The sequence below is a fragment of the Dermochelys coriacea genome, chromosome 10 (genome assembly GCF_009764565.3).
Source record: "Dermochelys coriacea isolate rDerCor1 chromosome 10, rDerCor1.pri.v4, whole genome shotgun sequence".
Taxonomy (NCBI): domain Eukaryota; kingdom Metazoa; phylum Chordata; order Testudines; family Dermochelyidae; genus Dermochelys; species Dermochelys coriacea.
In genome coordinates, this window is record NC_050077.1 from 61,426,870 (window position 1) to 61,453,910 (window position 27,041).

Here is a 27,041-nt window from a genome sequence, read left to right on the forward strand (position 1 = left end):
TCCTGCAACCTACCCAAAACAATACTCAAAAAAACCTCTGTCTACTCAGTCCAAACTCCTAGACAGATTCACAACCCCCCTTTGTCCTAGGCTAGGGCTTATCCTTACAGTTATGTTAACTGAAGACTAAGAGTTCACACCTATAAATCTCAATGAAGTGACAACTCAACCCATAACAAGGTTTCACCAAGCTCATATATAAAGAGAGAGAGAGAGAGAGTTAATGCTTCAGAGAAATAATGTTTTTTTGAATGTTTAAATGTACGGTATGTACTTTGTACCTTTTATTTCTTAACCAAACATAATTACATGAAAAGAGACATTGTATCTCTTCAAACACACCTACATTATTCTCATAATAAATTAATTCAATGTTAGCTTAACCTAAAAGTTATCTATTAATGTAGAGTTGGGAAAGACAGAAATGGAATTTTAACAATGTGCAATTATAATTATTTTGTGGTGGCCATCATGAAGTATATTAGAAAAGTATCATTAATCGCCTTGTTGTATACACAGCTGAACTTCAAATGTTACAGCTTCTAAATCTAATGTGACTGAATTAAAGGAAATGCTCAGTAAAATTTACAATGGGTGGTGTGACTTAGAATGATTATGACAACCTGCAATTGTCCTGCAAACAGAGGGACTTTTAAAAGAGACAGGAGTATTTCAACACTAAAGTCTTTCAGCTCACATAGATTACACCTTCATTACAATGCCCTGCATTTTCAAAATTAGAGATTTATTTTTAGCACCATTTTCCACACGGGTATAATATCTTTTACTTAACTTTTACAATACAGAACCATTTCACATTTAGTAGGGACAGTCCATTAACACATTTCAATAACAATATTTCAGATAAACAATTCACAACATGTAGCTGAAACAATCCTTTGGCACAGATGTGAAAAATCTATGCCCCAATACACAAAAAAAATGTCTGGTCTCTGTAAAGTAGAAATAGCATAAAGGCTGTTTTCCATGGGCTTCTCTGGCACAGAAATAGATTGAAATTTTAAATTAAATATTACTTTTAGACATTTAAAATGTATTTAATTACATTCTCATGTTAGTGCACAGAAATTCCCATATACTTAAGTAAAACACCTCTATAAAGCAAAGGACCAAACAATTACTACTCCATATGCTGCAGTCTAGTAAGAATACACCATTTCAATAAATGCTGGATAAAACAAAAACAACAAAACCATTTAGGTCACATTTACATAGCAAAATGTTCATCTTTGTATGAATTATTGACACTCTTATTTAACAAACACTTGTCAGAGATTGTAAGAAACATTTTTAAAGGAGAAAAATGATACTATGATTTAATGCTGCTGTTGGGAATTAAAGTACCATATCAACAATGTCCTTACTTAACAAGTTTAATTTCTATGCTACTCTCCTGAAGCCTGTGTTCTGGTGACATAAGCTCAACATTAGCCTGTCATTAACAGTCAAGAAGTACACCCTGTCATTAAGTGGGAAGACAAGTAATGTTTTTCCTTCAATGTGCTCTGCTGTAATTTTGCTATTGTCATGACACAGCTAGGGCTGGTGCTGTATCTCCATATCTATTTAGTTCCTAATAACATGCATTTTTCCTTTTTAGAAAACGATGACGAGTATAATACACTAATGGACTATTAGTTGTGGGAGATACCTTTTATAACATCAAGAATAGATTTAATTTGTACATAAGCAGAAATAGAGTTTACATAATTAACATGCAAGGTAATTATTAGAGTATAAACATGGGTAAATAGTATGATCTACTAACTGATAAACGGAAATTTAAATGGCTAGATTAAAAATAAAGTTGCTGTAACATTCTTACAAATCTCCTTTTGGAGATGCAAACTGCAGACACAAATGAGAAGCTCCCCTGGGGAAAATGTAAATCTAATATCAGCTGTACCCAACATCAGTTAGAAAACTGTGCAGCATTTGCATTTATAATATCATTGAGATGCTGAAGTAGTATGAGACAGTGTATACGACCTAATGTTTTAGAGAATGGCATTGTTATTAAGATCCAACTTTTTCTCTTAACAAGTTTGAAAGAAACATAAATCCAAAAATAAATCAAGAAGACATCATCAGCGGTCCATAGATACATTGTACACAGTTTAGTGACCCTTTTAAATGAACAGTTTTCTAATTTTGCCTTCCTTTCATTTCGGAGGATACATTATTTATTGAATAAGTTTAAATCACAGATTACTAAGGCACTAAGCAATAAAGGAAACCTTTTCTGGGTGCTGATCCCAATCCCATAATAAAAGTCTGTCAATTAGCAAAATTTGCTTTCTTTTGCACCAGCCATAAGGAAACAACAAGATATTACCGGATAACATCACCATCAATAATGGTATCTTTGAAGTGCCAAGGTAGTAGAGATACAAATAGGAGGGGGAAGTATCATAAAAAGATGTTACACAGGTCACTACATCAAAAGCTCAATAATCCGCCCATCCAAAGCAGAATAGTAGAATCCCTAAAAGGAATGTAGTGTCAGAGCCCAAATACAACAAATAGTAGCAGATTTCTCACTACTGAGGCATAAGATTATGGGATTAGGTGCTGCACCATTACTTGTGCCTGTCATGACTCTGCTGAACTTTGAAGAAGACACGGAATGTGCTGCAGTTTTAGAATTATCCTTAATATAAAATGTTAAAAGCAGATATGGGCCCCAACTAGAAGTGAACCTTGGATCTTAGTTTATAACATCACATCTGAAATTAAGCTTCCGTCAGGAATTCAATATTATCAGCACAATAAAATACTAATTTGAACCACACGATTGCCTTTTCACTAACTTCTGTTGCACTCAGAAGATATTAGGTTTGTAATTAGAATCCAGTTTCTGCATTAGTCCAAATTTGTGACAGTGAAAGCAGCCTAATGCTTTCCATAATAAATTTTTAATAAATCCCACTCATTCGTCTATATCAGTGGTTCATAAACTGAGGTTCATTGACTACTTGTGGACTGCAGACCTTTTGTAAATTTTGTAAGCATAGAGAGATGAATTACACAAATTTTCTTATATTACATTAAAGCTAATGCTTAAGCTGTCACAGGGATATGAAATAAGAAATGGGAAGGAGGTGATCATCACAATTGTCAATGGGATGCGAAGGGGGCTCATGAGATGAAAAACTCTATCGAGATGAATTACTAAATGAGGAGATTCCTGCACTATATCATATAATCTTGTGGGTGCAATTCGATTGACTAGGGTTTCAGTGTATTAATATGAAAGCTGGATTTCAAAGTCATTTTCTCTTTACTCATTCAGAAGTTTTACATCATCACCATATAACTCCAGTACAATACAACACAGACACACTGAAGTGATGGCACTAGACAGTCTTGTCTCATAGTTCACCAGTGTTTATGCCTGAGTATCTAGAGAAAGGTACAAAACAGTCTAGCAAATTCAGTTTCTTAATTAGATAAGAAACACATTATTAACTTATTTCGTGTTTCAGAGTAGCAGCCGTGTTAGTCTGTATTCGCAAAAAGAAAAGGAGTACTTGTGGCACCTTAGAGACTAACAAATTTATTAGAGCATAAGCTTTCGTGAGCTACAGCTCACTTCATCGGATGCATTTGGTGGAAAAAACAGAGGAGAGATTTATATACACACACACAGAGAACATGAAACAATGGGTTTATCATACACACTGTAAGGAGAGTGATCACTTAAGATAAGCCATCACCAACAGCAGGGGGGGAAAGGAGGAAAACCTTTCATGGTGACAAGCAGGTAGGCTAATTCCAGCAGTTAACAAGAATATCAGAGGAACAGTGGGGGGGTGGGGTGGGAGGGAGAAATACCATGGGGAAATAGTTTTACTTTGTGTAATGACTCATCCATTCCCAGTCTCTATTCAAGCCTAAGTTAATTGTATCCAGTTTGCAAATTAATTCCAATTCAGCAGTCTCTCCTTGGAGTCTGTTTTTGAAGCTTTTTTGTTGAAGTATAGCCACTCTTAGGTCTGTGATCGAGTGACCAGAGAGATTGAAGTGTTCTCCAACTGGTTTTTGAATCTTATAATTCTTGACGTCTGATTTGTGTCCATTCATTCTTTTACGTAGAGACTGTCCAGTTTGGCCAATGTACATGGCAGAGGGGCATTGCTGGCACATGATGGCATATATCACATTGGTAGATGCGCAGGTGAACGAGCCTCTGATAGTGTGGCTGATGTGATTAGGCCCTATGATGGTATCCCCTGAATAGATATGTGGACAGAAATGGCAACGGGCTTTGTTGCAAGGATAGGTTCCTGGGTTAGTGGTTCTGTTGTGTGGTGTGTGGTTGCTGGTGAGTATTTGCTTCAGATTGGGGGGCTGTCTGTAAGCAAGGACTGGTCTGTCTCCCAAGATCTGAGAGAGTGACAGATTGACAGAGCCAGAAGAGTACCCAGAAGTCACCTACTACAGGACAGGCACAACAAAGAAAACAACAGAACGCCACTAGCCATCACCTTCAACCCCCAACTAAAACCTCTCCAACGCATCATCAAGGATCTACAACCTATCCTGAAGGACGAGCCATCATTCTCTCAGATCTTGGGAGTACTTAATACTTGTGGCACCTTAGAGACTAACAAATTTATTAGAGCATAAGCTTTCGTGAGCTACAGCTCTAATGCTCTAATAAATTTGTTAGTCTCTAAGGTGCCACAAGTACTCCTTTTCTTTTTGCGAATACAGACTAACACGGCTGCTACTCTGAAACCTAAGAATAAGTAAGAGTTTGTGAAAAGTTATTTGCAACATATTAAAAAGGGGTGAAATCCTGGCTCCACTGAAATCAATGGCAAGATTGCCATCAACTTCAAGGTGCTAGGATTTCACATGTTTTTGGAGAAGAAAATCAAATTACATACCATGACTAATATAACCCCTTATTAAGAATCTCACCCTTGCAATCAATACCAGGTATAGTGCTAGAGCTTGTTGAATTTGTTTGTACTTTGATCAAAAAACCTCCCCCTTATAATTTTTCATTAATTCTTTTTTTTTGACCAGCTCAAGCATTTATTGCTTACTTATACATTTTATTACTTAGTTATACATTTTATTGGAGGATTAGTAATTTCTCTGGAAAAACATAATTTTAAACAGCTTTTCTAAAGGAAATTATCTGTGAGCACAAATCATGTTGTTCAATCAGAAGTTATAGGCTTGATGCACGGTTATTGGGTGAAATTGTATGGCCTGTGTTACATGAGAAGTCAGGTGACGTGATCATAATGGTCTCTTTCTGGTTTTAATCTTTATGAATCTATTAACTTTTGTATCATTGTAATCTGAAAGACAGCAGGTACACACCATAATGAGGAAGAACATTTTTTCATATAACAAGCGTAGCAAAATACACCTCTCGTAGTCACACAAAAATTTTTCAATTCAACACAGAGCTTTTGTGATATTGGCTGTTAGCCAAATTTCCAAGGGACCAAAATGTGATGGATCATGTAAACAACGTGGCACATGGACTGCTATTTTGTGGAGGCTTTTAAAAATTATATTTGTAAAATAAACAAACACCAAAACACAAGGCCATTTTCTGTGATTTAAGAAAAAAAATAAAAGACTAAACGCTTTACAAGCAAACACATTTTTTAATTCAGGGGACTGGCTGAAGGCTGGAAAAGTAACCTCAGCCATAATGTGAAGCAATATTAAAATCTACAACTAATACCAGGAGACAATTCTGAAAGAGTTGATGTATGGAAATGATGAGTTTTCAACTTCTCTTATCAATGACTTTACCATTTTATTGGACAAAATGTCTGATAGAGCACAAGTAAAATAATAATAGTCAAAATTCTGGTTCCCTTTAAGTTAACAAATATATTTAATGTAGACTAACCTGTAATATTTAAGTACTTCCCTACATTGTGGCAATTTGGTGTTGCACTGCCCCCACAAAGAACACTAGGTGGTAGACATTCTGTTGTGGGGTAAGTTTAATGCCCATGATCAATTCACAATTTTCAGATGATTATAACTTTGGTAAATCCAATTCACTATTTTCAGGAACTAGTCCCCAGTAAGGATTATGTTCATGGTAAGTTTCAAACTTCAGCGGTTTTTGCTGTAGACCCATTCCTTAAACAGTGTGGTCAAACTTAAAATAGCCAAATAGATTGTGTTCAAACTTTCCACAAAAACACACCTCCAGGCAGAGACCAGGCCTGGGAAATTTCAGCCCCAAAGTGGTAGAGTGGGAAACTCATACTCAAACTCATACTCAAGTTGTTGAGCAGTGAGTTATCCGAGTGGTTCCACTGATGTCAATGAGATCCTCCATAGTAAGATTACCATATGTCCAGGTTTTCCCAGACATGACCTCTTTTTTGAGCCGCCATTAGGGTGGATTTTTCAAATAAGAGGAAATGTCTGGGACTTTTGTGGAACAGACATTTCAGCTCAGAAAGAGCTGTCTTTGTGCCCTGACTGGTCCCCATCCTTCATCCACAGCTGCCAGATCTCACCCACCATGGCCTGGCAGGTAAGCAGAGCCACCAAGCGCCTCTCCTGCAGGCTGCCTGCCCTGCTGAGGGGCCACAGAGGCCGGCTGGGAAGGGTGACAGGGCCAGGCCCTGGCGAGAGGCCCAGAGGGAGGCACTGACTGACGGGTCAGCGCTGCATCCCCGGCCTGTGCCAGCTATCCTGACACCATGACAGGGAGCGGGACACTGCCCCTCCCCCCGCACACCCGAGAGTGAAGCTGCAAGTATCCCCTCCAGCATCCACCTCAAAACCTCCGCTTAGTACACACACACCTCTCCAGAACCCCCAAAATTCCCCCCACGCAGTGCCAGCAACCCCAAACTGTACCCTCCCCTTGAGTTCCCTCTCCCCTTTCTCCACCCCGACAATGTCCTCTATTTGGGAACTTGAAATATGGTAACCCTAAATTCTATGGGACTGACAGATCACCAATGGGAGTAAGGGCTGCACAGTTAGGTCCTGAATGTTTAAAAAGCTTATAAACCCTGTGAAAACAAGAGACTAGAATAGAAGTTGATTTGCAGCCTTAATGATGATAATGTGTCTACAATATACAAGTATGCAGACCAGCTGTCTCATAAAATAAAACTTAGCACTTAAATAATGCTTTGTATTTTCAAACATTAACTACTTTTGTCAGGGCTAACATAACATTTTGGGTGTGCAAAACTAAGAGGTTGGTTTGAGTCCAGTTGGAAATTTTGTGCTAAAGCAACAATCTAAAGGCTGAAGTTGGAACCAAGTTCGCTGTCATTTTCGAATAATATGGTACATATTTTTTTGTAATTACTGCAAAGGGAAATGTATCTGTTGTTCATTTTTCACTTAAGAATATTTAACTTAAATAAATGCTTTTGAATAGCCTACAGATTTAAAATCCAATTCCTTCCTGAATGTAAATAGTCCACAGATTAGATAGAAAATTCCACTGAGTCTCCAAAGAATTTTTCCACCTTCAAACCAGTCAGCTTAGACATGCTTCTAATAGGCAATTTTATGTGTAAGAATCTGTCTTCAGTGTTTTAGTTCAGTTTCTCCCTGGGAGAGAAGTTTCTGTGCTGAAAAGCACAGCAAGAACATATTCCTCTGATGCCTTAATGAACTTTATCAAAGATTTCCCCGTTATTGTGACTAGCATGCTGCCCATCAAACATACTGCAACAACATACTGAAAGGCTTTAAAGTGCCCCTTTATTCACCATATTTTAGCAATTGTTGGTAAACTTTTTAGAGCATCTAATACTATACGAAAATGTGGTAAAGTTTCTCATTTGCAAAGACTATTTGGTATTGTGCATACATTGGCATTTTTCTGACAATAATTCTGAAGTACAGAATTCTGAGGAGATAACTCGTATGTTATTCTGTAACTTTATTCCAGGTCTCATTTTCTGGAAGTTAATTTGTAGTTTTCTATTTTACATACCTTCTTTATAATACAACTGCTATTTGAATTTATATTGGAAACCGATCACCAAACTGTTTTGATTTCTACTTTACTGAAAAATTGGATAAAGTTTTCAAAAGCACCTAAGTGACTTAGGCCCCTAAGTCCCATTTTCAAAAGTGACAGGCATTTAGGAGACTAAGACTTATTGAAAGTCCAGGTGACTTAGGTGCCTAAATCACAAAAGGTATATATACTGCAATTGGAGGTGTGATTGCCGCATGGGTTGGCATGCCTGTACTAGCTTTAATCTACTGAGCATGGCTAAAAATAGCAATGAAGATGTGACAGCATGGGCGTCAACATGGGGTGATCATTGCGGGCCCTGTATGTGTACTTGTGTTCCTAGCCCATGCTGAACCTGTGCCACACCGTCTTCACTGCTAATTTAGTTGTGCTAGCTAGATTAAAACTAGTACACGTATGCCAAACCGTATTGCAGTTGTAACCCACACACCTCCTGGGTGTGGTGTTCTGTCCCATCTAGTGGCACTGAGACCACTTACGGAGAGATTAATGAATCTGCTCTACTACTGCTTTAGCTAACAGCCATATGGATTTTAGCTCATGCAGTAGAATAGTTGTGGGCAACCTGCAGCCCGTAGGCCACATGTGGCCCATCAGGGTAATCCACTGGCAGGCCACCAGATAGTTTGTTTACATTTGCATGGCTGCCCGTGGCTCCAAGTGGCCACGGTTCACCATTCCCAGCCAATGGGAACTGCAGGAATCGGGGTGGGCCACAGGGACATGCTGGCTGCCACTTCCCGCAGCTCCTATTCGCCTGGAATGGCAAACTGCCATTGGGAGCCGCGGGCAGCCGTGCAAATGTAAACAAACTGTCTGGCAGCCCGCCAGTGGATTACCCTGATGGGCTGCGTGTGGCCTGTGGGCCGCAGCTTACCCACCTCTGAATTAGAGGCTCATGTACTAAGCTCCAGAATGCAATCCCACCCGCCGCCAACCTGAGTCTGTCAGAGTTGCAGTTACACCTCCAATTGCAATGTAGACATACCTGTAGGTCCCTTTGAACATTTTACTCAATAATAACATATTGACTGCTGTTTCAAGTCAACACCTTATTTGTATGGGTTTGCTGGAATATATTTATAAAATCAACACAAACTGAATAACTGACAAAGAACATGCCTCTAAAAAGTACACAGATCAGATGTCAGATACAGAGTATGCCAACATCTTTCTGCAGCATTCTGGTACTAAGGGGTATTAAATCCTTTGTATTGATCCAAGAGCCATTTGGAGAACAGGGGCAAGCTGATTTGCTTTATACCCTTCTCACCAGGTGGAAGAGACTGCAAAAAGAATGACTGAAGTGACAGCAGAGTTTGTGAGAAATAGCCAATTCTTTTGTTTGCTCAAGAAAAATGTAATAGACACAGTGACATATTTATACGCTGCCTATAAATGCTTTATAAACTACTTCTCTATCCACTCCAGTGTAAGGTAGCCAGTTTTTCCAGTCACTGCCCAGTGTTCATTAGAAAGTGAATGTGTTGCAGATGCTCCATGAGGAGTTGAATACACTGCTGCTTGCTTGTTGCTTTTCGTCACCAGAGTATTTCCTCTAGAATAATGAGGCCAATAGGATATCAGCCAGTGAAGATGGTGAATATGTCGGTGTGCCATGATTTACATATCACAACCATTATTTGGTTGTTAGCAGCTGGATATGTTATTCCTTATTTTCTGGCATAAAACAGTAGTATGGTATGGTGGCATATTGTTAGCAGTTGCCATGTTGCACCCCAGAAATGATTGCCATTCACTGGTAAGACTTCACTTCAGCACATTCTCTTTCTAACAACCACCTGTCAATAAGTGGAAAATCTGGCTCTCCCATGTGGTGGTAGATAGAAGGAAAAGTGAGGAGGGACAACAGAAATAATTACGAGGTTTCTATGAATTTTGTTACCATTTGTTTCACACAGCTTACAAGTCCTCAAAATTCAGCTTTCTATGAACTATCAAGGAACACACATTAAATTGCATCTCAGACAGTGTCATTTATTTTTCACTTAAAATTCAGAGAATTGCAAAATTTCATACATTCAGTATTTCTCATGAAATACCATGGGAATTCAGTGAATTCTAGCTTACAGAGAGTGGTCAGTGAGGGCATAAAAGCAGCCCTAGATAGTTCTCTCTCACACACACACAATGTATAATACACAGACACATACCAGATAAAGCAGGATATATAGCGAGGAATGTATGCCCTCTGGTTCTGTATGCAGAACCAGCACAGGGATCAGTACTGGCATTCATGATCCATCATACACCCTGTGGTTCAGCCATAAGACCATGAGCCATCAGCAGTCCTAAAAGGGCAAGCAAGCAGGTGGTCGTCCACATAAGAGCCATCTTTCATTGCTTTCTGTCTCAGCTCTGACTCCTCCTTGAGGGACATGGGCCTGTCCCACAACTGTGCAGCCAGAGGTTGATGCATGCACCTCCTGAGCTGCATCACTTGTAGTGGGCTCCTCCTTTTTTCCCTATTATTGTTTATGCAACTGCAGCACCATTTCCTCTCCTCTCACTTAGAGTTCATGGGGAAGTAGCATGTGCCTGGGAGAGAAGTGGATCAAGAATGTTTGTGACCTGGGACTGGAATTTGGGAGCAGTCAGAGCAAGGGAAGCAAGCATGAGGCCAAGGGTATATTGGTTGTTATTGCTTATTATTATGATTATGGCAGCACATAAGACAATTGGCTGCCTACCGGGATTTCATAGAGCACCCACAGCATTACAGTGGTCAGTGGCTTGTATGCTTACACTGTGTACAGAACTAAAATAAGAATGCAAAGCTCAACGTTATCATACTGGTAGGCGAACTATAGAGAAGGGCACACATTAAGCCAGGCTCACCATTTCAACACCAGTGCTCAGGAAAACCACAGAAAGTGCATCATTTGGATGCCTTCTGAACCATCTCCCTACTAAATCTAGTCTCCTGAAAATAACTCTGCCACCTGTGATGTAATAGAGGCTTTTAGTGCCAGTTATTAAAATTATGTTCAATTATGTTAAATGTTTTCAATTTAGCTATTTTCAAAATTTGCTTGCTGCTATTATTCCCTAAACTTTGCTTAACATTTATTCTTGCTTATAACTGCATAATTCTCAGACTGTTTGTTTTGATAACATTACTGCCAGCAAACTCATCCACTGGAATATCTGCAGAAAATGAACATAAGGCGGAGTGTAACACAGCCAAGCCAAAGTTAATTCAATTTTCTATCTGAATGAATATTCGTTGAATTTTTTATTTCAGGTACTCTCTTTGCTCGCTTTGGAATACAGTGGTTTAAAATAATTGTGTAAGACAGTGGTGCTCAATCTTATTACAGAGAAAGGCCACATATATCACAACCTTGTGTGAGCCAAAGAGAGTCTACATATTTTAATAAGATTGACAGTCACCTGTATTGATTTATATGTTAAGTTTAGCTTGTTTTGCATGTAGTTAATTAGGTTGATTCTATGTAGAGTATTGCCTAGTTACACACTTGTGTAAACTCAAATGATTTAAACATGATGACAAAATGCCAATGAATCGGCCTTTAGTATATTATGTTGAAGTAGGTCATTGGCCTTATGAAATGCTCTGGTGGGCCACGTATGGGCGCAGGCTGTAGGTTGGGCACCCCGGTAAGAGATAATATTTAATGACAACTTGCCTACCCTGATGCCCTAAAAAAAAACTTAGATAAAGGTGTCACTCTAAACTAATTTCTCATTCTTTAGAAAAACTGAAAAACTGTAACATTCCTATTTCTTTGGAACTACCTGCTAAACCAGAGTGTCTATTTTTCAAAATCACACAAAGGAAAGTGAATGAGATTTCTAGACACATGTAGCTTTAAATGGTACCATAATGCCAAGTGATAATAAGACTAATAAAATGGATTTCGGTTCATATTCAACTTTAACTATTTTACTTAAATGGCAGGAATATAGTGGTAAAACCTACTTATTTACACTGGGCATAGTGCAATGGCAGTGCTGGTTGAACAGACCAGATTGCAACTGATGCAAAGTAAATGTTAACAATGAAATGTGACTGTCATATGGCAAAAAGCTACGACCCTCAGCAGCTGTTACCTCTACTAACTCACATTGTTACGTATTGAGCACTTTAATCTGTTGCAGAATAAATGCATGTATAAGCGCTTAGTCAAAGCCTGCTTCATGATTAATGTATTGGGTACAAGATGCCAGGGAAAATGTGTAGCATTTTAACTAAAGACATAAGTGTTTGACAAAATTAATCTGGTAATCAAATGTACAGTTTATATAACACTTATAAACCAAATGAGATCTTAATAAAAACACTCAGAGAATATAGATGCGATTTTAAAAATAAAGGGCAACAACAAATTTAAAATAAGACTACATTTTAAAACTAGATGCCTGGTAGCACACAAATCAAGCCAAGGGTATGTCAAGGATCAGCTATCTGAGGTTTGAGAGATTTAATGAACAACAAAGGCGGGGGGGGGGGTGAGGAGGAGGAGAGTGGAAGGCTCCATACATGGATCCACCTTCTCAAAGTTAAACCAAATAATTACAGATGTACATCATGCTTAGTTACTTATTACCATTTGCTATTAATTTCAGAAGTGTCAAAATATCTTCTCCCGCCCTCTCCGGCAGTTTTTTTTCTACAAGCCCACTATTTCCCCTCCCACCTCTTGTTCTTTTGAAGAAAATAAAATAAATAGAACTGCATCCAAGTAGGAAAAAAAAGTAAGTGATTCCACTGTAAGACTAATTTCTGAGGATTACTCATCAACATTCAGTATAATGGTTATAGGATAAAGGAGAAAAACAAAAACAAGAGAATTGAGCAGAGGAGGTAAAATGCTGCAGTATGAAGGGGAACAAAGAACCATGTCTTAATCATGCAATGGATTTTCTAAACTCTTGTGGATCCATGGATCCCCTTCGAAACTCATCCAAAGTCATGAAAAAGGCAGCTTCAACTGGAGATGAATCTGCAGAGGTTCAAATACCTATCACATACTTTGGCTGTCTGATTTTTTTAATCAAACTTTTGAAAGAATCCCCAGTGCATGTTGGGCTAGAGGAAAAAGACTAAATCTTTCTTCTCCACAGGAACTCTCTGATGTCAATGGGAGTTACTGAAGGAAAGAATAGGGATCCAAGATTCACTATTTTGGTTAACCACCTCACTTCCTATATTTAAATTATACACTACCTTTATCCCCATGATAATAAATGAAAGGTGACTGGACTTAGATGGGCATAACTCATATCACAGTGCACTAAAGTCCTCTGGTTCTCATTTGTATAGTAATCTGTGCAAAAGTTTTGATCATTTTTGTTTAGTGGAGCTGCAGGAATATCAATGCTCTACAGAGCTGGTCAGGAATTTATTGAGAAAAGTTTTTCCATCAGAAAATGCTGATTCATTGAAACTTTTAGTGGAAATGTATTGGTTTTGGCTTTGATTAAACTTTCATCAGAAAGTTTACTGTGGTCCAGGATGGAATTTCTGATCAAAATGAGAGACAGAGAGAGATAGACTCACCCTAGAATAGCCAAGAATTTGAATCAGGCAGAGCAGGGACTAGAAGCTGGGTTTCCCACATCCCAGGTGAGTGCCCTAACCATTGCAATATTTTGGGGTCTCTCTTTCTTTCTCTGTGAAAATTTTTTAAAATGTTTAATTTTTGTTGCAATGTGGAATGAAAAAATTTGAAACCTTGAAATCTCATTTAATGTCCAACCCATTGCTCTGTGGTGTCAGGGTTTGACACTACTGGGTTACACTATTACATGCTCATTGCCTGTAGCGGCTGTGTCTATGCTAAATGTTTCTTTTGTTGTGGTTCTTGATTTTTTTTTCTTCACCTAGAGCAAAAACCTCTTTGAATGACCTGGGCTCCTCACCTTCTAGCAATTCCTCCAGTTCCTCCCCACCTGGCAGAACATAGTGTGGGTGACAGTATATGGAGGCAGAATGTGATCCACTCCTGTGATCCTCAGCCAGTGCCAGTGTCTCTGTAGGCTGCTGTAGCAAACATAATTTAAAGCCGCTATTTGGCTTCTCTAAGTTATTCAGGGGGTCATTTCTGCCTGAGATGGCTTCAGGACTGCGGTAGAATAGTTATATGGCAAAAAGCTATGATGCTCAGCAACTGTTCCTCCTACTAACTCAGACTGTTACACACTGTGCAATTTAATCTGGTGCAGAATAAATACACAGACAAGCACTCAGTCAAAGACTGATTCATTATTAATTTATGAGTTCCAGAAGCCATGGAATAGTTTACAGGAATCTTTCCCACCCCATCTCAGGTCCTGCATATTTGCAACATGATCATGCCCTAGGATCTGGTCCCACATAACCCTTTTTGTGAAATGTTCAGTAGTTTCAGTGTTTTTAAAACCTTCTCTTTTGTATTTTGTACATTATTTCAATCTCAAGGAAACAAAGAAAGAAAAGGCTAGGCATCTGAGTAGAGTTTTGTACTTTAGAACAACACAATGCATAAGAAATGAATATTCTTTATGGTTTGCAAATTATACTTAAATTATCTGCATGTTTTATCCAATGGTCTCAAGGTACTGAAATGAGGATCAATTCCAGCTACCTTAATAGGAATTCAAATAATTTAAGAACTTTTTTGCTGCCCTGTGGTAGAAATCAATAACAAGAAATGACAAATCAGTTTAAAACTTTTTAATGAAATCTGGGTTGATACCACTGCCGCATACAGTCACTGTTCCAAAATTCACAGCATAAGATGACATGATCTCCACAATGGAAGCAGACATCATGGCTAATATCAAGCAGAATTGCATCAATGAATCATATTGCTGGAAAACCACTATTGTGCTGCTCCTGGAAACACGTGTGCCTATACTTTAAGCACATGAGAAGTCAGTTCCATTGACTTTAAGAATTCTCTATCCATCTCTTGCTCTAAATCACTAGAACCCATTTCTTCCTGTACATACTGCTTTGTATATTATTTTCAGGTTGAGACAATGCTAATCCATTCAGTGACTCATCTTGTGTCCCAAATGATATTGCCATGACTTCTGAGCAGTCAGGAGAAATTTGGAGTTCAAGGATTGATTGTTTCCTTGATAGAAGAGCAACTTAGTGGAGAAATACTCAGTATATTTTCCTTAGTAATTTACAACTAGCCTCCTACAACTCCTATTGTTGATTCTGCAGAGATGGATACTGAACAGCAAAAACTTCAGCAAAGTTTACATCTTACAGAAATTTAAGGAGCAGCTATGTTCAAATGTTCAGCCATACAGTACTTTCTTCCAAAAAACACTGTTCCAAGTGCCATGAGATTTTAAGTATTTTAGCACCTTCCCAAATACATTAAAATCCTTTGTAAAGATCATAGGCTTGGCCTATGTCACTATCCCCATCCCCTGACAAATACATCAATCAAAGGCTCCAACCTAACCATTCCACCATGCCTTTCAGGGCCACAATTCTGGGGCACTGACTAGGCCAAAGGGAGCTGTCTACACTGAATTTATTTCACCTATAGGGAATCTCAACCCTTTAGATTGTATATGCAAGTACAGCTGGTTGGGAAACAGGAAAAAATAAAGGTAAACTATGAAAATAACAGATTTAGTTTGAAGAGATTAAATCTGAGATATCCTTATCTTTCCATAGAAATATAAAGACAAATTTTCAGAAGTATGCAAGTCCCATTTTCAAAAGTGACCAAGGCCCACATTTTTAAAAGGTATGCAGGCATTGCAGTGCTCTGTGTACAATGCTTAACTGAATTAGGAGTAATATCATTTTCAAAAGGGATTCAGACACTTATTCTAAATCCCATTGACTTTCAATTGGATTTTGGCTCCAATATTCTCAGAACATAAGAATGGCCATACTGAGTCAGACAAATAGTCCATCTAGCCCAGTATCCGGTCTTCTGGCCAATGCCAGGTACTTCAGAAGGAATGAACAGTACAGTCAACTGAGTGATCCATCCCCTGTCATCCACTCCCAGCTTCCAGCAATCAGAGGCTAGGGACACCCAGAGCATGGAGTTGCATCCCTGCTTATATTGGCTAATAGCCATTGATGGACTTATCCTCCATGAAGTTATCTAGTTCTTTTTTGAACCCTGTTATAGTTTTGGCCTTCACTACATCCCCTGGCAATGAGTTCCACTGGTTGACTATGCATTGTACTTCCTTTTGTTTGTTTTAAACCTGTGTTACGAATTAAACCACAGAGGCCACGCTATTATCAGAGTAGCGAATTATACTACATAGGTCACGTACAAATTGGGTCTAGGCTGAGGCACATAAACGAGTCACAACTCATCAATCTTTGCAAAGTTTCTGTTTATTACGCTTGAGCGTGGTGCCCCCCTGCTAGTCAGAGGGGGACCCTATGCATTGTCTACACACCATATATATATGAATGGGTAATGCATGCAGCCCTCGTGCCCGAACCCCTCCACGAATCAGTAGGTCCCGTTATCCTCGTGCACAGAGTCCTGCAGCCAATGAGCAAAACCTACTATGATTGTATTTAAATCTAACCTTCGTGCGATAACATGTTTACACAAAAATTTGCTAGCTCCAGGCCTTTTCTCACAATAGTTACTTATCTTGCCAAACGACGAGTCAAGGCCAGGATAAACTACCACAAAGCCATAGGAATTAGAGGTCTGTTAATTCTCTCACAACACCTGCTGTCTATTATTTTCATTGGGTAACCCCTGGTTCTTGTGTTATGAGAAGGAATAAAGAACACTTCCTTATTCACTCTCTCCACACCAGTCATGATTTTATAGACCTCTATCATATCTCCTCTTAATCGTCTCTTTCCCAAGATGAAAAGTCCTAGTCTTTTTAATCTCTCCTCATACACAAGCTGTTCAACACCATTAATAATTTTTGTTGCCTTCTTCTGTACCTTTTCCAATTCCAATATATCTTTTTTGAGATGGGGAGACCAGAACTGCACGCAGCATTCAACGTGTGTGTGTGACGAGCTTCCCCTGGGGTACCACCTGGAACTGGGGGGTACCACTGAGCTTGCTTGACCCACCAGCCTTGGCTCCCTTTACACTGTCCTGCTGTGACAGACCCTCAAGCTCCCTCCAGCACAAATAAGGGTTGGGACACACCCAGCTACAGCTATATACAGACGCTGACATCATCTCTGCATGGGAAGGCTTCACCTAAGAAACTGCCCACCTACTTAAGTGCACACCCCCCTCTGGAGGGTAAATCCAAAATTATACCATTTTGAACTCCACAGGGAACTGTACAGCGTAAGTTCATGAAATTTGCCCCCTCCCTCGATGTGGAGAGGAATATACATAGCTTTCTGCCACAAGTTATGACTCCCACACACACACACACACTGGTTTTAGACAAAGCAAAAATAAATTTATTAACTACAAAAGATAGATTTTAAGGGATCGCTAACAGATCAAAACAGGTTATCTAGCAAATAAACAAAAATGCAATCTAAGTTTAATATACTAAAGAGATTGGATTTGAGTAGTACATTCTCACCGTAAATGATGATTTAAGCTGGTTGCAGAGATTCTTAAGGGGCCAGCTGCTGTTGCTTGCAACCCCAGGTATTCCTTTCACAGGCTAGAAACCCCTCTAGCCTGGGTCCAGCACTTCCCCCCACTTCAGCCTAGTTCCTCAGGTGTTTTCAAGAGTCTCCTTTGGGCAGGGAGTCAGTGAAGAACCTCGATGATGTCACTCCACTGCCTTAAATAGCTTTTGCAAATGGCAGGAACCCTTTGTCTCCAAGCTTGGTTCCCACGCCTTTCAGTGGAAAAACACTGGTATTCCAAGATGGAATCCAGTACCAGGTGATCTGGTCACATGCTCCTGTAGTGTTGTTATAACAGCCATGACTCAGAGGCTCTTTGTAGTTCCTCAGGAAGGCTCCTCAATGGGAGATTATCTTCTTCTAAGACCTATTGTTCTCCCTAATGGCCCTTCCCAACCAGCTATCTAGACTGACAGTTTTTTGCCTAGTGGGTGTTCCCCAGGTGTAAACACATTTGTAGTAGATATATAGACAATATTCCTAACTTCAGATACCAAAATGATGTATGCAAACAAGTAGGATAATCATATTCAGTAATTCATAACCTTTTCAATGAACATGCCTTATCTTTCACAAAATACATCATCATTATGCCATGCTCATAATAATATTACAATGAAGAATATGGGGTGTAGTGTCACAGTGCGGGCATACCATGGATTTATGTAGTGGCATTATAATATTTTCTGTGTTTATTATCTATCCCTTTTCTAATGGTTTCTAATATTTTGTTAGCTTTTTTGACTGCCACTGAACATTAAGTGGATGTTTTCAGAGAGCTATCCAAGAATGACTCCAAGATCTCTTTCTTGAGCTAATGTAGACCCCATCATTTTGTTGGGATTAAGTCTTCCAATGTGCATTACTTTGCATTTATCAACATTGAATTTCATCTGCCATTTTGCTGCCCAGGCATCTAGTTTTGTGAGATCTCTTTGTAACTCTTTACAGTCTGCGTTGGACTTAACTATCTTGAGTAAGTTTGTATTACTGACAAATTTTGCCACCTCTCTGTTTACCCCTTTTTCCAATTCATTTGTGAAAATGTTGAACAGCACTGGTCCCCGTACAGATTCCTGGGGGACACCACTGTTTACTTCTCTCCATTCTGAAAACTGCCCACTTATTCCTACTCTTTGTTTTCTGTCATTTAACTTGGAGAGTTTTTCATTGGAATAGTAAAATTATTTTTTCTAGTAGTCCAGTAGTAAAACGACTGTTTCTTAAGAAACAGCGATACATTATACACAGATGGTGCAACACAGAGAAATAGTTTTAATACTGCAGTAAAAAGTTCTCTCTGAGAACATTCTTTTCTTCCTGCAGGCCCTGATTTAGGAAAGTACCTCTCCAATTCAATGGGACTTAAACATGCACTTGAAATTAAGCATGTGCCTAACTATCTGCCTGAGTTGGGGCCTTAACCTTATGGTCCACAGAGGCAGAGTGGGCTACTGGAAGCCTCCCTCTCAAAATCACTGATGCAGTGCAGCTTGTCTTATCACATGCATCTTCTTTTCATAGGAGTATTTAAATAATGCTGTAACAGACACTTTAATATTTGAATGAGACTTGATTTAGATTTTCATACTTTATTTATAGAAAGCAAACAAAACAGGTATTATGAAATTATATCTTCATGGTAAGTGAAAATGGAGATTCAGTGCTGTATCCTTAACATTTCTTGGTGTGTTATCACAGGGCTCTGAGAAATGTGTGGGTGTTACAATATCAAGACATGAGGCGCTTCCATCACAACCTTTCTACGCCTTTTTTTCAGCACAATATAAAAAAGTCCTTGGCTCTAGTGTAAAAGGAAACATTCTCAGTATTGACAAAATAGTCAATAACTCCTCCAGGGTGAACAAATAAAAATGTGAAGTATTTCTTTCGATATATACACCCTTTATATATTTGGAGGCTTAAAGTTACTGATTCTTATGTTTTATCAGACAGACCTTAATGCGTTTCAATGCACTCCATTGATTTTTGGAGAGGAAATGTTTTGCTCAAGAGTACTATTGAAAGGTTATCTCACCCAAGGTTTGATATCTAGAGATAAATTTGTTTGCTCATAAAACAGGACTCAAACAACATAACCAGTCCTTTCTCATTTCAGAACAACATGGACTCAATGCATTGCTCTCCTTGAACTCAGATGGAGGCATGTCAGAATTCATGTATTTGGGTCTGACTGAAGTTTCCTTTTGGATAACGATTTGCTGTGTCTAATTGCATATAATATGCATGTTCTTATACGGGAAACACTCTACAACATATATGTCTTTTCCTAACTGGATAGTTTACTCTTTCCAAAGTGGGAATAGTCACTGAAATATCATTTACAGTCAAACATTCACAACAGGGCAAAGGAATCGTACAAATTATACACAGGGAAAGCAATGGTGTTCTATAAAGGCATTGGTATTTTTGTAGGTCAGAGGTGTGAACTTAATCATTTTAACATTTATCAAATGTACTGAGCACTTTACAGAAAAAAGTGACATTTACAAGGGCTTGTGGTAGTATTTGGAAGATCACAAAGGCTATATTATTTTGTATTGATTTCTAAGATTTGATAGGCCCTTATTCAAAAATTTTCTAGCAGTAATACCATCCTTTTTTAATAACAGTTTCGAACTTCCCTTCTCCTGAGGTAAATACAAAATGTGGTCCCCAAGCATGTATCTTAGTTGTTAAAATACAAATCTAAGGCACAAGACAGACAGCATACCACTCTTAGCAAATGGTTATAACACTGTTTCCCTATAGCCAGTTTAGTGAAAAACAAATCTCTGGATGAAGCCATTACATTGTTTGAAGAAATATGGGATTTTTTTCATTTTCCAATTACAGACCTCATACAGTAATCAAATCTAATTTCCTCTTCCATAAAGTCATGGACATTTTTCCTTTCTTGCCCCATGCAAGGAAATAGATTTTTGGATTGACATTTTCATATTCATTTTGATACTCATCTAGGTTAATTATTGTAGTGTTCATAACCCATCCGTGAGTTTATTATACCTTGTTTCCTCCCTTCTTACTCCTTCCCCTACAGATATAACAGAATTAGGCAGGGTCCTTATATGTAATGGGACTATTTGAATGTATTGGACAAGTGTTTTCTTTTTGTTCTGTATTTATTGTATTGCCACCTGTCTTAATAAACCAACAAAAAATAATGAACAAAGGGATCAAGAAATTCCAAGGTTGGTCTTACCTGATCCATTAGCTGGGAATAGAGTTCATAGCAGTTATCAAAAATATACTTGTAGGTAGAGTCTAAGCAAGCTCTGACACAGTCTTTAACCACCATGCTGGCTCGAGGTGGACTCTGCAATTCCAGGACCTTATAGAATATTTCATAAAATCAGAAAATAAGAGAATTTCAGAAACAGCTGGACTAGAAAAATGTGTAAATTATGTGTAGTGAGTTATCTGTCCAATGCAGCATTGGGAGCAATAAAATATAATAAAGATCAATATGAAAAATTACATAGATTTATGCACTGTGGCCTCAGTCCAGAGAAGTACTTAAATACATGCTTAACTTTAAGCATAGGAGTAGTCCCACACTGAAGCTTACTTCAATAGGATTATTCACATGAGGAAAGTACAATACATGCTTAAGTGATTGCATGATCTTGCCTTTAGGTCTTTATTCAGGAAAGCAGCTAAGCACATTTTTAAATGTTTTCCCAAATAGGAATGGTCTTTTGAATCATTGCTTTAGTGCACAAACAGCTACATATTTTTTAAAGCATTGATTTCTATAAACATATAACCTATCCATTAAAATACATATACTTAACATGAGTTTCACATCAATAGTCCATCTTTTTGTTCTGTGTTTGTACAGCACCGAGCCCAATACAGTTCTAGTCCATTACTGAAGCTCATAAATGTTCCTGAAATATTATTCTTGCTACTAATAGGATGTGTTTGTTAACATACTATTAGATTAACAAAAATTGAAAATTTTGATTTGTGTTTCTATATTTTGAGCCAGGTGAGGCAATTTCAGAGGGGTAGGTGTATTAGTCTATATCAGCAAAAACAATGAGGAGTCCTTATGGCACCTTGGAGACTAACAAATGTATTTGGGCATAAGCTTTCGTGGGCTATAACCCACTTCATCAGATGCATGTAGTGAAAAATACAGTAAGCAGGTATAAATATACAGCATATTAAAAGATGGGAGTTGCCTTACCAAGTTGTGGGAGTCAGTGCTAACAAGGCCAATTAGGGTGGATGTGGACCATTTCCAACAGTTGACAAGAAGGGATGAATATCAACAGAGGGAAAATTTTTTTTTGTAGTGACCCAGCCACTCTCAGTCTTTATTCAGGCCTAATTTGATGGTGTCAAGTTTGCAATGTGTATCTTTTCCTTATCATGGGGAAATCTTGCTCACCTTATTCATGATCACCTTGACGTTGACCGCTTGTATATCTATGGCAAGTAGGTTTTGGCCTAATGTCATTAACTTTGTTTTGATGTTTAAAATAATACTAGGACACAGTTTCCAATAGGAAACATTATTCGTCCTGATAAATACCTTAGGCATCTCAGCTGCTTTTGTTTGATTTTCAGTTTATTCTGTTCACTAAACCTAGCTCTAATCCTACTCCAGCGGAGAAGCTTTAAACCTAATTTTAACTGAGTTTAAACAAATGTTAGCGATTGGGTTTTTTTTTAGCTTTCTCCAGTAGAATGATTTTTATTTTATTGGCTTCTTGTTAATGAACAACGATAAAAAGTTAACAGAACACTGAATTGACAGACCAGGTGAGTAATATTTGCAGCTGTGTGCTCTTAAAGGTAAAGCATTAATTCCGGTGTAACTTCTCCATCAGAAAAGCAATTTCTGGAGTTCTGACACCAGTGAAAGGTTCTCTTTGCAAAGCAGTTGTTCATAGCATTGAAGAGATGAAAACCCAAAGGCAAAGTGTTTGAGCCATTCAATATCAAAAGTCACCGGATAGTAGAGGATATCTTTGACTGGCTTTGGAGGCAGGAAAACTACATTGGGTCTGCGCTCTGCCAGAAAGATGACAGGAGCAAAGCTAGTTTCAGGGTGGCAAAGGAGCAAAACTGAACAAGAGATTCTTTTTTTTAAATACAACTGTTACATACAGTACAACCTCAGAGTTACGAACTGACCGGTCAACCACACACCTCATTTGGAACCAGAAGAATGCAATCAGGCAGCAGAGACAAAATAAACAAACAAATACTGTACGGTACAATACTGTGTTAAATATAAACTACTAAAAAATAAAGGGAAAGTTTAAAAAAAGATTTCCCAAGGGAAGAAAACTGTTTCTGTGCTTGTTTCATTTAATTAAGATGGTTAAAAGCAGTGTTTTTCTTTGGCACAGTAAAGTTTCAAAGCTGTATTAAGTCAATGTTCAGTTGTAAACTTTTGAAAGAACAACCGTAATGTTTTGTTCAGAGTTATGAACATTTCAGAGTTACGAACAACTTCCATTCATGTTTTAATTCTGAGGTTCTACTGTATATTCTTAGGAGCTGCAGTTCAATAATATATTTTCAATTAAACCCGAGAAAGAAAAGGCATTCTGCATTCTCTCTCTTTTGCATTCTTTCAGTACAAGATTTCCATTTAGCTAGATCTTCAGAAAGCTTAGGGATTTAATTTAAAACTAAAGCAGCTGAAATATATTTAGAGACTATCACCAGTGATGTTCTGTATCTTAAATCGAGTCTCAGTGCAGGATTCATCAAGCTAAGATATCAAGAGCACACCCTAATCATTGAGGTTTGATAATGCTGATCAAGAGCACCAAATACAGTGTGGCTTTCCTAGAAAATAAATGTGCACTATGTTTCTCTGATGCCAGTAACAGAGATAAAGTGTGGTACCTTCATTCGAAAAAAAGTAATGCTGGTTAGCAGGTCTACTGTTGATTTCAGGTCTTGAAGCCTTTCAGAATTGCTGGCAGGAAAGTTATCCTAGTTAATTGGGGAAAACAAAATAAGTATAAGGTTAAGGGCAAGACCCTTAAAATGTTAAGGAAAAAAAACTTTCAGGAAAACAAAGACAGCGATAAACACAGTGGGTGAGATTATCAACACTCCCTTTGAAGTCAATGGTAAAATGCCTAGTGACATCAGTGGGAGCTGAGTTAGGCCCAAACTGACCATTCTTGGAAGTCTTAGGGTCTGTGATAACAACATGCAAGTTTTAAAATATTGCATTGCCAATTCTAAAAATCTCATAGAAACAATACTGCAATGAGAAAGTTAAAGAAACGCTGTTTGTGATTTAAAGGAAACCCTTTTATTTGCTCTCCATCATGTATCAGTTAGTTCCAGTTTTAGCAAGATGTAAAAATACGGAACGGGGGAGGAGGTTGGGGACTCCTCTGATTGGTATGGCAGGGAACCAATGCCCCCTGTTCTCATAGCCCACCTTAACCCCCTTAAGATGGTGGTGGATGGTAAAGTCCAAGTCATGGGTTGGCTGGGGGCCTGAATGGAAACAAAGGGGGGCTAGTGGAATCCCTGGAGAACTGATCTGAATAAACATGGAATTGCCTGCACTGTACACTTTATCTGCCAGTTAGTCTTAGACATCTATATAATAAAATTGCGGCCTGATTAAAATCCACAACAAGTGTCTCCTGTCCTTCTTGCGGTGTACCCAGACAATAACCCATTAGAGATGGTGGTCTTGTGAAACCTATCTGAGCAATAGCTTTTCCCTTTGAAAATGGAGATTGACTTGTGATTTTAGCATATAAAAGCCCAAGGGTAAAATTTTAGTGCAGTGCATACAACTGAGCAGTGAGAGTCCCAGTAAGGTTAATGAGAGTTGTATGCCTTTCATGCTTTGTGTTGAAACACTTATGCTCCTTAGCCAATTGCAAAGAAACATAAAGTTACACCATCAGAATATGTAAAGGCTACAGACCATTGGAAGTAGCAAGATCTGATATCCATAAACGTAGGTTCTGACCTCTATCACACTTCTGAACTATGCAATGGTGTGACCATGGTATAACTTGCATGCTCTCTCTCATATACGAGGGGAGTACTAACCTACACGTAAAGCCTTTGATCTGGCACAGTTCCATTAAGTGTTCAACACAAGGGGATGTTTTTGCTATGTTATAAATCTCCACTGAAATACTCAGGCAAATCCATCCCAGATGGAGGCTTGAGGACTTGAATTTGGGATGTTCCCTAGATTAGCAGGCAGATTGAGAGCCAGGAAACATTTTTGGTGGTCCTTTAATGGCCTCATACTATCAAAGGACTAGTCAACTATCCTTACAATCTGATAGGGAGTAGATATCATTCTCCATCACTGAAGGAACCCACAGAGAGACACTTATGCTGAATGAAACTTTTGATTTTCTAAACTCTAAAAAACTGCCCCACCAATTGTAATACCACACAATGACCCTCGTTTCTTAGCTCTGATAATCTCAAGAAGGAACAGAACTTGCTTAACCCAGAAAATACAGTTTTGTTAAAACACTAATGTCCTAAAATTTGAATTCTAATTCAAGGATTGGTAATACAGTGTGAGCACCTTGATTCTTTCAAACTTCATGTCAGACTAGATATTAATGTCTAAAAGTGATATACACAGATAAAGTGCATTGATATATTTATACTAAACAATGTATGATTTGGTCCCTCGGTTGGATCTGTTGTACATACCCTGTATTTAGATAGGTCAATCCTCAGTGAATTATGCAATTGATCCAGCAGTTTTATGAACTTTTCCCTCTGTACAAAGAAGACATGAACATTTGCACATGAGACACAATGCAGTGCCAAGTTTCTGTAGTTATGAGTGTAAATCTATAGCCCACACATTTATCACAAAGCATACCATCTGCTGTCTTCCATTCTGGATCTGTTTGGAAAGTGTGCAGTTTTCAATTTATTTGTATAAAAGCATTGGTCTGACATAACAGTAAGTATATCAGAAACCATAAATGTGTTATGCCTTCTGCCATAGTTCATAATTCATCTAATATAGCACAAATTTCTGGCATTCATTCACGCAGCCTTAAAATGGATTAGTGAAGTGCAGCAGCCTTTCCCCTAAACTATTTTCCTTTATCTTAATAACTGATGCGTTGTTAAGTAAATAACTAAAACAAAAATACCCAGGGAAACGGAAAAAACATTGTCAGAAGACTCTGAACAACAACAGTATCAACTCAAATTAAAGTTCAAAGGTTTTCAGTGATGGGTGTGTGACTTGTCAGAAAAGATCAGCTTGTTCTGTGTCTGTATTCAGCTCCTTACAAAACACTGCTTGCCCCTAACTGTAAAACATTATCTTTTTGCACAAGGAGTTAGAGGGAAAATCTTAGTTGTTGTTTCCACTATTGATAGTAACACTCTCATCTGAAAAGATGCTGAATCTTCATTATAATGTTTCTCTATTACTGACATGCAAAATTGCAAAAAAGACACATTTTTTGAAGATAGTCACTACAAATATCCTTAAGCTAATGGTTCTGAAGGTTCTATTCTGATTATTTAGGGCCAGATCCATTGGGTTCACGTACATACACTGAAGCCAATATCCCATCTGACGAATTGGCCTATCGATTTAATATAGAGTTGTGATGAGTTTGTAAGCTTCTACCTTAAATCAAAACAAAATCCTTCCGATGTGAATTTCATTGAAAAAGTCACAAATAATGTGCATGTCAATCTTCATGTATGTAAGAGTTTAAAAAAAGATGTGTATGCAGTATGCTAATGTTAACTTATCAAAGAGACCCAGGGCAAAATTTTCAAAAGCATCTAAGTCTCTTTTTCAGAAGTAACTAAGGGTACAGCTACACTTGGAGTTGTGCAGACACAATCACACTAGCTTTTATTGAGCCGGAGCACTAAAAATTATAATGTAGCCAAGGCAGTATGGTCAGAAGCAAGTAGTGGCACAGATTAGCTGCTCAAGTACAAATACACCTGGACCCTATGCATATGTGCTTGGGGTAGCTAGTCCATGCTGCTACTTGCTGCTGCCCATGCTACTGTGGGCATGTTATTTTTAGCATGCTAGTGCAATGAGAGCTAGTGCTATGTTTACATGAGCTGGGAATCACAACCCTAGCTCCAAGTGTAGACACAGCCTCAGACATTTTTGAAAATATCATCATGCCTAATATCATAGGTTCCATACTACATCAACTCTTAGAAAGTAGATACTAAGAATTCTATCATATTGCCAGGATAAAGAAATGATACTTACACCAAAGTTGGTAGCAGCAAAACGATCGGAGGCAGATACATGAGTTGTAGCTGTAGTGTGAGCATAAAAAGCATTTATGTTGGCCAACAAGGTACTCATCACCGCTGGAACTCCAGAACACATGTATTTAGAAGACAAACATGAAAAGTGCCTAAAATTCAAACAGAGATTACCATTAAAATATT

At 38.3% G+C, this 27,041-nt stretch overlaps 1 protein-coding gene across 2 annotated transcripts in view; it reads right to left on the reverse strand.

Annotated features, from left to right (window-relative positions):
• Positions 1-27,041, reverse strand: part of UNC13C (unc-13 homolog C) — a 476,401-nt gene that overhangs the window by 160,324 nt on the left and 289,036 nt on the right. For both annotated transcript variants that reach the window (XM_043493368.1, XM_043493369.1), the window contains 4 exons: positions 26,857-27,007; positions 25,302-25,370; positions 23,496-23,585; positions 20,830-20,958 (listed from right to left, as the gene is read on the reverse strand). In XM_043493368.1, the coding sequence (XP_043349303.1) occupies positions 20,830-20,958; positions 23,496-23,585; positions 25,302-25,370; positions 26,857-27,007 (439 nt within the window). The remainder of the gene's footprint in view (positions 1-20,829; positions 20,959-23,495; positions 23,586-25,301; positions 25,371-26,856; positions 27,008-27,041) is intronic.